General features: G+C 47.9%; 1 protein-coding gene across 2 annotated transcripts in view; it reads left to right on the plus strand.

The window, feature by feature from the left end:
* Positions 1–12,872, plus strand: part of LOC119389526 (uncharacterized) — a 278,510-nt gene that overhangs the window by 72,520 nt on the left and 193,118 nt on the right. The window contains exons 1-2 of one of the 2 annotated variants that reach the window (XM_037656835.2): positions 11,171–11,322; positions 11,747–11,853. In XM_037656835.2, the coding sequence (XP_037512763.1) occupies positions 11,845–11,853 (9 nt within the window). In that variant the 5' untranslated portion in view covers positions 11,171–11,322; positions 11,747–11,844. Of the gene's footprint in view, positions 1–11,170; positions 11,323–11,746; positions 11,854–12,872 lie in introns of those variants that run through there. The other variant, XM_037656833.2, reaches the window with a different exon arrangement.

The following is a 12,872-nucleotide window of genomic DNA, read 5'->3' on the forward strand; positions in this document are numbered from 1 at the left end:
ACATGATGATGAGGTTGCGGGCACTGGCCAAAGCAAGCTGAAAACACGCGTAAGACGTTTCGGGACCCGTACAGGTTGCTTAACGAGGGTACGGGCCCCGGCCGGAACGTTTCTCGTGTGTTTTCCCCTTTACTTGGTCAGTGACCGCAACTTCTTTCCGCTGAAGTTTCGAACGCGTCGGGTCGTGAGCCTCTCTGATGCGCTAAATTCTCGCAAACCAATGACGGGCATTGATGTACTCAGTTACTCATGCACACGTCAGCATACAGCATACGTCAGCAGTACGCGTCAGTCACTTAGTCAGCACATGTAGGGGGGCCGAAGACCCAAACCGACGAAAGAGGACACAGTCAGTCTGTGTCCCGTGTGGTTTTGCGGTTACTTTCCCTAATCATGAATCACCGCCTGGTTTACACCCACATTCTTCTAAGGACACAGTCCTTGCCAAGGAAGGTATACGCATCATGCACACAGTAATAATCGCATAATAATCGACAATACACAACATCATAGAATATACTCATTTCAATGCGAATCCGCGTTCGCCCTTTAGAGATATAAATCACGCTATCAGAGGTATGTACTGTTTGCAGGTGCCGACGACATACGTGACGCGTTTAAGTTACCGAGTGTTTCACAATAGGTCTGTAGGTTTTTCACAGTTTCAGAAGACCATGACGTGCGTCCGGTTTACTACACTGCATTAGAGTGAGGACAGAGAGAGAGATAGGGAGGACTATTATTCGGTGCAGATCAAGTCTGTAAGCGGACAGAGACCTGTATAAGCGGACAGAGAACTTCAGGTATACTGAACATAGCCAACGCCTCCATTGTTTTCCACCCCATCGATTAACACGGCTATGTTATCGTCCAAGAATCTTGGTTCCCGAGAGTGGCTTTAAGTCCATGTGGATTAGTGTTCTCTATTGAAAATTGAGCCATTTGGTGGGTATTAATCTTGGCGTGTTAAATAGAGCTAAAGTAACACACAGACATAGAAGATACGCACGTAAACGCTGCTGTTAGTAGCTTGTTCTGTGTGCTTTTTGCCTGAATGTTCAACGCGTTATTGCTCCCCACAAAGAATGGCGCTTGATGTCCTTCTGAGAATAAAAACATGGTGCATTTTTTTACCGTTGCCAAGAAAGTGCGGTAGAGCGTGGGAACAAATATACCTGAATAGCGTCTACCAAAAAGGAAAAAAAGAAGGAATATGATAAATGGATAGTTCCAACTTTCCACAATTTTCCGTAATTTAGGCGTCATTTTAGAATGTGGGTCCGTTCTACAAGTGTAAGAACGTCGCGTTGAAATTGAGGGAAGATTCACATTTCATCCTTCGAGGGGTTTGGTTTGCAGGACCTGTCAAGGAGCCTGACAGATTCGCAGAAAAAAAAAGAAATCGTTGCTGCGGTAGCGTTTGGGCAAGTAAAAGTAATTACGCTAAAATTAATTCAAGCAACGACCTCCACAGACGTATACACGAAAACTACGGTCAGACTTATACACTGTCTCTGTGGATGCATGCCTCTAAGAAGGGTCAGTGACCCAGCGGGTTAAAGAGCGGTGCAGGGAGCTAGCACGAGGGTCCCTAGTACACCAGGTCAGATGAAGGCGCCATCTGCAACACATCAAAGCAGCATCGAGGGGAGTCAGAAAAAGACAAGAGAGTTAACGGCGAGAAGCAATGGGAAGAGAAAGACTGCGTGGGCACGACAGGGTGATAGCTGAATTGTCAAGGGGGTAAAAAAAAGCGTGTTTGTTAAGCAGCATAAAAAAACCGGCAAGATATAAGAGTATAAAAAAGAAAGAAAGAAAGCAAGAAACAGTTGCTAACGAGCGCACACCTTCGAATCCCTTCTGGATAGCCTCAACAACGTTATTAATAGCCGTGAAAAATAACACGCCAGGGGGAGAGCCAGCTCCGACACCATTGTCGGCGACGCGGCCAGCTGGCAAGAAGTGATGCGCGTGGACCATTAGCGGCCGCGGCCAAGTGCCGCGCGGACAGCCACCGTGTGCAACTCGGGACAACGCTAGCTGTATAGCATCGCCGTGAAAAAAAAAAAAAAAAATCATATGGAGAGGCGAACGGGGCAAACGGAGAAACGTGTTTTGCATGCGCGCACACCCGTCACAAATGACACACCAGGGTAAAGGCGCGAGGACCTGCGGTGCCAGATAGCCACGTCACTCCGGCGAGCAGCATCCTCGCGAGTCCGAGCCATCCATGCAGTCCGCATGCATCAACGCTGCAGGCCGGAAGCTTCTGCTGCTCAATTGGCTGTGTTTTGGGCTGTGGCTTTTCAACGCCGTTTTTCTTTGTTTGGATACCCCTTTTTTTTCGCCATATTCTTCTTCTTCTTTCTCTCCCGCTATTTTTTTTAACGCTCAGGGGTAAGGAAACGCTTTGGAGTCACGAAGCAGCGAAAAGCTGAATTGCGATACGAAAGAACAAAGAGTATTTGAACAGAGACAAATATGCATCTTCTGGTGGTCCTCTCCTCGTCGCTTTCTTTTATACTCCACGGAGGACGCCTCTAACGTTGCACAACAAACGGACACGCCACTCGACAACAAAGAGTAAAGAGGCAAATATGGAGAGGAAGAATGAAGAAGAAGGTAGGGAGGAAGAGCAGGAGGGGTTTTTGCAAAAGCTAAAAGCAAACACGGGACGCGCCGCGTGGCCCGGTTGTTCATTTTTATTTTTTATTTCTAAATTCTTTTTTTTTTCGCTCGGTTTGACACGCAACGCGGGTGAGCCCCCACCGGTGCGCTGCGTGGAGTGCGTATGTTTGTACGCGCGCGTATCTCGACGCCATGGCGCGGGTTTCGAGGTATACAGAAAAGAGCTTGAATAAGAGTGTACGTACAAAATCACAACTTAAGAATCAAAACTAAAGCCCGTGTTTGTGCGGCACACAGGCAATGCAGGAATAAAAAAGCGCAGCGATGCCGAAAAAAAATTTAATAAATATCACGAGTGAGAGAGAACGCTCGCGGTAGCCTACCACCGCTACCGAAAGGGGGAGAGAAAGGAGGTGGAAAAAGAACAAGAGAGAAAAAAAAACGAACAAAAAATTGTTGATCGCGCTGCGTCCGGTGCCATAAAAAATGAAGCCCGACGCGGTCGGTGCCCTGACTGCGCCGGAGCGGAGGAGAAATGGGCCAAGGGGGAGTCGCGTGTACAGCGAGGCATTGCCCGAGTTGTCCGAATAGAAGAATCGAGGAGAGGGGAGGGCATCGGTAGGTACTGCAGTGCACTTCAACCCGGTGTCATGAGTAGTTACCTCGGACCCGTAGTTCCACCTAGATCCGCGCATAGCAGGAGTGCACTAGTTGGAGTGAATAAGTCACAGAAACACTTGCATCACAGTGCGTTATAAAATCCTTAAAACATGGGGTGTCGCTGGTGCGAACGTTTCGACGAGCGGTGTGGTATTCTTCAAGGCTGCAAATGCGTGCATTGGTATGTCTCGTACCTTTTCCCCCACCTAAGATATAAGAGGCCGGGGAGGGCTAATGCGAAAACGGGGGAGTGTACAAAACATACACATACGGGTACGAAGCATACACATAGATGCTCTATGAGGTAGGAAGTTACGGCCTTGAAGAAGACAAGACCATTTGTTGAAACGTTAGCAACAGCGGCACCCCGCGTTTCAAGGATTTTGCATCGCTTCAAGCTTCCATCTTCCCCTGTGCTTCCACCTTATTTGCATTGCGTTAGTTAAACGCATACCTGTCAGCAGGGGATGCCCTTCGAAAGTCTTGATGTACACATGTGTCAATCTATGTCAATACATGTACTATAGCGATAGTGGAAGCTGGCTCCAGCAAGACGTTTTACTTCGGACCACCGCCCTTTATGGAGAATGGAGATGGCATGGTTTGTTTGACGGTATAGTTCTCAGCATGCACTGCCTACAACTATGACTTGGCTTATAAGTCGTATATAAAGGTTATAAGCTTGCGACACCGGTGCCGCTGGCTTATAACTCGGACTTATAATCCTGAAGCCGGGCGCTGCGACACCGCGGTGTTGCTTCGCTCGTCTTCAGAATTGAGTGTTTTCACATCTTGACTTAACAAGCAGAGATTCTATAATTATAATATCTATTTTTAGTGTACTTATTTAACGACCACAGACGCGACCAGAGACACGACATAAGATATCTGTGGAATTGCAGCATTACCTTGCATGGCCTTGCTGTCAGCTTCTTTGTCCTTTGTGTATGTCATGGTCTCAGGCTCACGTTAGTACGAAATGTACTCTCCCAATGGGCCGGAATTTGAGCGAAATGTCCCTTAACGTTGCCATTTGAAAGAGGGTCTTCCCATATCTCATATATGGGTCACTTCTGAAGGGGATTTACCGTAACGTTTCGAGAAACATAGCAATACCCATCACCAGAATGACTGAAATCTGCACGTCGATTTCGAAATATAGAGTTTTTGTTCCACGGTTATGTTTTAGCACATAGTGACCGCATGGAGTGCCTCACGAAAAAAAAAAAATGCTTCAGACCAGTTACGTCTGTAGCTCGTGAACATAGTTATTATGAAAAAAAAAAAAAGATATGGGACGAGTCATGTGCGGGCAGCAGGCGAAACGTCCGCGGGCCTCGTGTTTGAGAAATCCGGTGTATATATACTTCACTGCTGCTTCCAGTCATGCAAGTGCGACCGCGAGAAGTGCGACATTTTGATGAAAACCTGCTTGCTTGGCGTTATGCTTAATTGTGCTTAATTAGCACCAGACGTGGGCGTACCTATGGTTCTCCATTACAAGGGGGTTTGGGGGCAATGTTTCACACAGCGCCCCCCGCCCCCTCATTAGACAAGTCCGACAAAAAATAAAGCTTAGCAAAGGAAGCAGAAATGAAAATAAAGCAGTGCCATGCTACTAACAACGGCCTCTCCTTGGTCCCCGGCTTTGCGTGTTTAAAGGTGGAAAGTAAACCGTTCTTAGAATGCAACATCGGGGTTCCTCGGCCGCAGTTATCGTCAAAAACCTTCGTATCCATAACCCTGCACATTAAACATTGAGAAGACGGGTCCGGCTGAGTAAAGATATGGGACTGACTAGTCACCGCCCCCCCTTTTTTTAGATGGTTAATGGGGCGCCGAGGAATAGATGACGAAGGCAATAATGTCAGTGCATATATCAAGGGTCTCAAACTCGCCTCAGCCAGCGGGTCGTACTCGGGAAATTTAGTTCCACAAGGGCCGGGACATTGGGACATTGAAGTTGGTTAGAGCGGGGGGGGGGGGGGGGGGTTAGAGTATGAACAAAATGCCACCTAACGTTGTCAGATGAATATCGGAAAACCTTTGGATATCTCACATATGGGTCATTTCTGAAGGAGATTTGACGTCAGGTTTCTAAAGACATGCCTATACTGACTTCCACAATGACTAAAATCTGGACACCGGTTCTGAAATATAGAGTTTTCGTCCCACGGCGATGTTTCAACTCATAGTGGCAGCATGGGGTGCATCTCGAAAAAAAAAATGCGTAACATCAGTCCCGTCTCTGTAGCTTACACGAACAAAGCGTTATTAATCGCAACAGGCCAGAAAATAATGCGAGTACCATTTATCAAAGTCATACAACTTAATTCAGTGTGAAGCCGATGGCCGCTAGAGTAAGGTTCGCGGGCCGCTTGTTTGAGACCCCTGGTATATAGGATCTCGGTTTAAGATTGCGCTTAACGGTATATGCAGAGTTCATCGTTAACCTAAGTGTCTCCCGTCACACATTAACACTGCCTTTTTTTTTTTCGCACACGAACGTATGCGTTTCCAAGATGACGGTGATAATTACATGCTAATAGCGTCGTTTTATGGTGAAAAACATACATCAGCGACGCATGTGCCAATTGAAGCGATGGTTGAGGGTGAGGTGGGGCTAAGTGTCACTTGAACGATTTTCTACGATATTCCCATTTAATCGGGCATATATAGGATTTACGAATATTACAAAATAAAGACGTCTCATTATGCGATTTATGAAGCAGTTATAACGAAATTGGTTGTTCTTAAAAATAACGGAAAATTGAAATTACTGACATATAGGATCAAATTCAAGTTTTCGGTCGTCACTTACGTTGCTCAATAATAGGGCTCTAAGAAAGCAATGATAATAGTGTACAAAAATCTAAGCCATAATTTTATATAAAATAATAAGCAAATTCTGCAAGCTCTATAACAAGCCGATAGAGCATAAACATCTACCTGCCCACTGAAGCATGTATACATACGGAAATCCTGCAGGGGGTGAAAGATAAGGTGTTCCGCTAACAGGAACCAAGTAATAATAATAAAACAAAGAAAATAGAAGCGGTTAGCTGCAACTTAATGAAACCACATACATGTGGTTTGCCGTCATGTGGGGCTCGTTAGGGTACTTATTATATTACGTCAATATTACGTACTTATTATATATACGTCAATTACGCAAGCTTTTACAGCGGTGTTCTTATGCTTTTCGTTATGCCATCACGCGTTCTCAGAAACTATCGTCATCATGAATGGCTTCTATACCTCGTGCAACGCAATAACTCGGCCTCCGCGCGCTCGCTTCGTCCTCTGCTTCATCTTCTGCTTCGCTCTCCGAACATGTGCGCTCTCCCGCTGCGCCGACTTGTCCGGCGTGGGATGCAGTAACTCGGATGGGCGAGAGAACGAGTGCAGAGAGAGATAGAGAGAGAGAAGGAAAGAGAAAAATTCTTGGCGAAAAAGATTTCTTGACGAGGCGGGATTCGAACCCGCGTAGGCACGATCCGAAGACGAGCATCGTAACCAGTCGGCTATCCAAGCACGCTAGCATAGCAAAACATAGCCTTGCATTGTATAGTATAGCAAAGGGGTGGGAAAGAGACGTGATGGTGAGGAAGAGAGATGTGAGGGTGAGAAGGAGGGGAGAGAGTAAAGCATAGCATAGAAAGGAAAAGAAAGAGAGAAATAGAGAGAAAGAATGGGAAAAATACAGAAAGGGAAAGAAAGATATAGAGAGAAAGAGAAAGGTACAAAGAAAGAGGATGCGAGAAAAGAAAGAAAGAAAGAACAAAGAAAAAAATATAAACAACGGCGGCCACCCAGCTCCGCACTTCCTGCAGGCTTGGCACCACTAATGCGAAGCTGCCTTTTTTTTTTTTTTTTTTGTAGTGCTCAATTTAGGACCCAGTGCATTTTGTAGCTTTATAACATATAAGTGATGCGTGATGATTTTTTCCCGCGTTTAAAGGAAGCCCGCGAAATAGGACCACGCGACTGCGCTCATGCACTATTGCAGCGTTCTCAACCGCGCTTCGAGATAAACAACCATGAGCCCGGACCGTTAACCTCTCGCGTATCAGGGACGACGGCACTTCCTTGTCATGTCTCGCCGTCAAAAATGTTGACGCTTTGCGACAACATTGCCTAGTGCCGCGGCTGCTCATTTCGTCACAATACGCGCGCACGGCTCTCTCTTTGTAAGCACGGCTGATAGCGATGCAATACGGTAGCACATGAGCGCTGTCAAGTGGCCTTATTTAATATTTCGAGGGCTTTCTTTAAACGGCTAAAAATATCACCACGCAGCACGTACGTTGCCACACAAAAAAATTTTGATCTCTAATTTTGAAATGCCCTCTACAACGTCAAGAAAAGCACTTGGCTCTAAAGTGAATATTAAAAATTTGGCATAACTGATCTTAACTAATTAGACAACTAGGGGCAATATAAAAAAAATCCAATGATCGCCACATCACGGCAACCAATATATGTTGTTGGTTTCATTCAGTTGCGGTTAACCACTCCTTAAAAAAAAAATTGACTCTCGTTACGTGAAACACGCATTGGTGTCTAACATTTCTAGAATTATTGCTACCTTATTGCACTAATTGAATGATAGAGGAAGTATTGGAAAAGATTGTCACTGGCGCTTTCGTGATCTCAGCTAGCTAGAATGTTGTATCGTTGAATGAAAATGTGTTCAATTAAAACCTAGTGCTAATGCAAAAGGGCAGTACTTATACCCGTATAGGCAAAAACGTTCATGTGCAGATTTTTACAGTGCAAGCTTTCGTTGTCACAATGAAACACTACAATTCAGACGTATCTGTAACACTATATGATATAGATCATATTCTATATTGTTACGTAGAAATTACGTAGTGTCGCTATAGAACAGTTATTACAGAGCGCAAACGAGCTACTTAGACATGCATGACTGTGAAGGAGACGACGGGGAAGGAATACGCGGGCATGTTCGTTTTGTGCAGTGATATACATTTTGCTTGTAAATATAACTGCATATAGCCTTGTATACACTTCTGTGCGTACCATTTTTAGTGGAGGTGATGGATAATAACTGCTCCGTATCAACGTACACTTCAGCATGAATATGCAGCCGCTTCGTTTATGCGAGCGGACATCGCGTTTTTTGCTCCCCTTGCTTCGTGGTGTATGGTGTCCAGTGCTGGAATATGACAGTATTTTGTACAGCACAAGCGGGTAAGACAAGATGTGTTGGCACCCACATAATTGGGTGTCACGTAACGACTATCATTGCCTATGCATAAGTGAATTTCCAAATATTAAGAAAATTGGCATTTAAAATATTGTTACCACTTGTTAGCCAAAATAAGCACTGGCGATGACGTAACTGTGTAAACATGTGGTTCCTGTCTAAACACGTGGAACCGCATGGATTGTCTTTTTCAACATCCACTGCACCGCATTTGACGAAGCTTGTTACCTACATATACATGTTAAATAAAAAAAAAGGGGGGGGGGGGCAATGTAGTCACTAGTAAGCAAGTTCTTATTTATTAGGCTGACTTTTAAAATGAAAATCGCTTACAATCACCAAGTAATTCTGTAACTCAGCAATGTCCCAATTATGTAACCTGCATGAGACATAGGTCGGCAAAAAATGTGAAACTCACTCAGACTCACTCATGAAATATATTTTGCCTTTAGAGCCCACTCAGACTCAGCCTCACCAAACTTTTCCTCAACCGAGCTCACTCGGACTCAGACTCACTGAAATTTTTCTCAGCCGGGCTCACTCGCACTCAAACTCACCAAAATATTACTCAGACTCAGACTCACGGCTCTCTCTGAGTATGAGTGAGTCTGAGTGTCGAATCATGAGTCCGTTAGCGTATAACTGGCTATTTCAACCATGGTGTCAATGCTCTTTAACACCAATATCTCGCATATTTGGTGCTCTACTTGGCGCCTTTTGATCTCGAACCTTCAATCAAATATGGGTTAGTTGCAATCCAGTAAGGATATTTTTATTGAAAGTGGTGACTCACACAGGTATTTTTATCAAGAACTTCCTGTGAAAGAGTTTTTAGGAGGCAAGTAAACATGCCCCCTCCCCCACCCACCTGCGTTCTGCGCACACGCCTCTGATTAATAAATATTGAGCTGGTGTATGAACGCTAGTGCTTTGAAGTATGTGTGAGTCCGCGGTATTATAAACGTGAGTCGACACAAGGCTGATAGTAATGCTGAAGTTGTGTAGATAGAACCATAGGTCGGCGAAGAAATGTAGAACTCACTCAGACTTACTCAAGAAATATATTTTCTACTTAGGGCTCACTCGGACTCAAATTCACTAAAATTTTTCTCAACCGGCATAGGCGTGCGCAGGGTTCCCCTCCTAGGGGGGGGGGGGGGGGAGGGTCATTGCGGCGCCCCCCCCCTCCCTATTAAGTCAACATATGGGGCAGACTTCGCGCCCCCTCTTCTTAGATGACTAGGGGGGTCGGCCGCCCCTTTGTCCCCACCCCATCCGCGCACGCCTACGTCAACCGGACTCACTCGTACTCAAGCTCACAAAAATATTACTCACCCGGACTCACTGAGACAGACTCACGGCTCGATCTGAGTCTGAGTGAGTCGACTCATGAGTGAGTTTGCCGACCTATGGCATCAGATAATAAATCTAACGCGTACGAATTTCGTGCATTGCACATGACTTTGTAATTGTAACCCTTTGTAATTGTAACCAATTCACATAATATGTAATTTTGCGCATCGAGCTTATCCACTTTAGATGGATGCCCTAACGGACGCAATTTACAGAAGTGCGGTGCCTTTCTGATGTTGGGTTACAGATTTGTAAACTTCCAGCTATGTTTTTTTTAATCTTTTCGATTTTTCGGTAGTTTTGGTAAAAAATATTAGGCAGAAGGTCAAATTGATACTTCATAAACACTCCCCGGAGCTTAGCTTTCTCTTTGAAATTCAACGAAATTCCTTCAAGTTCCTTTACGCATGGTGTCGTCATAAGCAAAGCCAGCGACGGAATCAATACAGACGGTCTTAGATTGCTTCATGTTGTAGTGATTTTCATTTTAATTATAATATGACACTAGACAAATCTCTTGAGACACCTCCGAACAAATGAAGTGTACGCGTATCTTTTTGCAGTCGATATATGTGGCAGTCACATTAACAATAGTCTCCCTATACTTCGTAATGTAAAAGAAAAATAAGTCGTCGAACACAGTATCGAACATATTGCGGTGCGTTGAGCAAGTTTTTGTTAAATAATAGGCCTAATTATTCTAAATGTTGGTAGTTCGTAAACGAATCCAAATTGGCTAATATTTCACGGAGGGATTGTTCTCCTCTTTTCACCAGCGTTAACGGGAAACACGGAACCCAACCACTGGCTATATATATGTAAGTGCTTGCTGCCCAACGGCGCTTAATTAGCACATGTACATCTCATTCATACGAGATTCGCCTAAGCAAATTGGTCATTAAGAAAACTTGCAAGGCAACAGTGATGCCCGCGAGCTACAATGAGCGCGCAAAGCCCTGCGAGTGTCAAGGCTACCTGCGTGACTGCGAGCGCGCTCAAGGAGAGCCTCCTCCTCGCCGGCTTCTCCGAGATGCGCGGAATGGCGTCCGGTTGCTCCGCATCCTCCGACGCGTCTCCCGTAGTTCGCCAGAGCACCCCCGGGGGGCGCCCCGTGTCCCTTCACTTTTTGTGCTGCGTTGCTGACCGCTGCCGGCAAGGAAGTGGGCGTGACCGCGCGCCGCTCCGCCATTGGTCGCGCAGCCATCCAGGTGCTCTTCCCTCGCGCGCGCCACCTTCCGGGTCCCGCCCCCGGTAGGCGCGTTGCCCCTTTCTTTCCGCCCTAGCGCGAGCGGCGCGTCGCGGCGTCGCGCGGAACTGGCGGCACTCGCGGCTGCGGCGTTCTCAGCGGCGCGACGCGGTCGCGCGCTGTAGGTGGGGGGCGAACGAAGGAGGGGGAGATGTCGTCCCTGGCGGCGGCCACCGCGCATGCGCGCGTGTCACCGTGTCACCAGGTGAGCGCGACCATTGGTTGACGGTGCGGACGACGCCCCTCCCCCGCGGCGCGACGCGGCGGCGCACGGCGGGTCGCAGCGGCTGCGTGCGCGCGCGTCGCGAGGGCGAGGGTGTCGCGTCACGGAGCGAGGAGGGCAGGCCGCTCGCGCGCCGCCGCCGCCGTGTCGCCCCCCCGCGTCCGGCCGCACTCCGCGGGACAACGCGTCGTGCGCGTCCCGTGCCGCTCTCGCCCGGTGGTGGTGGTGTGTGCCTTGGCGGCGGCCGCTCCGCATGCCTGCGGCCGCCTCGAGCGAAACTGCGCCCGCTTGCCTGTTGCGGCCGTCTGATGCCCACGTGCCGGTGTTGCTGTGCGCGCTGTGAATGTGTCGTCGTCGCCGGCGCCTCCATGGGGGACTGAAGTGTGCTGCCCTGCCGCCATTACAGGCCCTGCCGGTGCAGCGTTGGCCGAAGCGCGGACGCAGCCCAGCCCCGCGTCGTCGCCGTCCGACGGAGCAGCAACGCACCGCCGGACGCGCGCCAGCATGGATGTGGTGAGCTACCACCATCTCTCTTTGTACACGGCAACGACGTGCGACTGTAGTATATAGCGCACAATGCTAGCGCGACCATTGTGCCCAGACTGATGTTCTGGTTCGGGTTGCGGTAAAGAGAAAAAAAAAAAAATGACTGATACAGTAGCAATCTCTCGAGTCGATCTGAATGTATCGACTGGGCGATCAATCGTCTGCAGCGCAACAGCGTCACGGCTCATCATTTAACGGAAGCTTACCTTCAAAAGTAGAATAAACAAAGAAAAATCTCTTCCAATGTCGTTAAGCGGCATAAAGCAAGCGAACAAAAAAAAAAAAGAAAGGAACTCGAATGGTCTTCATTTCCTCGAATGTCTTCCCCCTGCAGCGAAGAAGTGAAGCGTGTTCCGATTCCCGCCCGTAACCCTTCCGCAAACGCCTCCCGAGAGAGGTCAGTTGTGCGCGGTGTCATGTAACGGTTTCCGAGACGCACCGCTGGATTACGCTTCTATAGCGAGTCTTCGTGGCGCGAGGGAAAGCGGCCGAAGAAAGCGAGCCGAGATTCCCTCGTCTGGGCGCGCACTCGCTCGCTTGGTGCCAAGGGCGCTCGCCTCCTCCCCCGCCTTCTCCTCGTCCGCCGCCCACTCGCTTGCGTTGCGAGAGGAGGAGGAGGAGAGAGAGACGAAAGCGCGGAAACAATTCCACCGAAAGTGGTGCCCGCTTCGAGACTTCGTAATTGGTCGCCTTTTGCGTCTGGCTTAAAGGAAGACAGACACGAAAGCAGCGCACGCTAGAGCGGTTGCAAGCGAGCCGACGTTGAAAGAGCAGGGCCCGAAATAACGAGAGCAGTACGGACGATGGCTTTGCACAGCGAGTTTGTTGAGAAAGGTCGTCAAGACGTTCTCGCCGGTCTTCGGCGGCGTTGCAGAGCTTTCCAAGAACAGCAGTTCACCGCCACGTGGGGTTTGTTGCGTGCATTGTTGGAGAGGCTCGTGCGGGCAGGCAACTGCGAGGCCACATTGTAAACGCGAGTTTGCTAC

This window comes from Rhipicephalus sanguineus, chromosome 4, assembly GCF_013339695.2.
Source record: "Rhipicephalus sanguineus isolate Rsan-2018 chromosome 4, BIME_Rsan_1.4, whole genome shotgun sequence".
Taxonomy (NCBI): domain Eukaryota; kingdom Metazoa; phylum Arthropoda; class Arachnida; order Ixodida; family Ixodidae; genus Rhipicephalus; species Rhipicephalus sanguineus.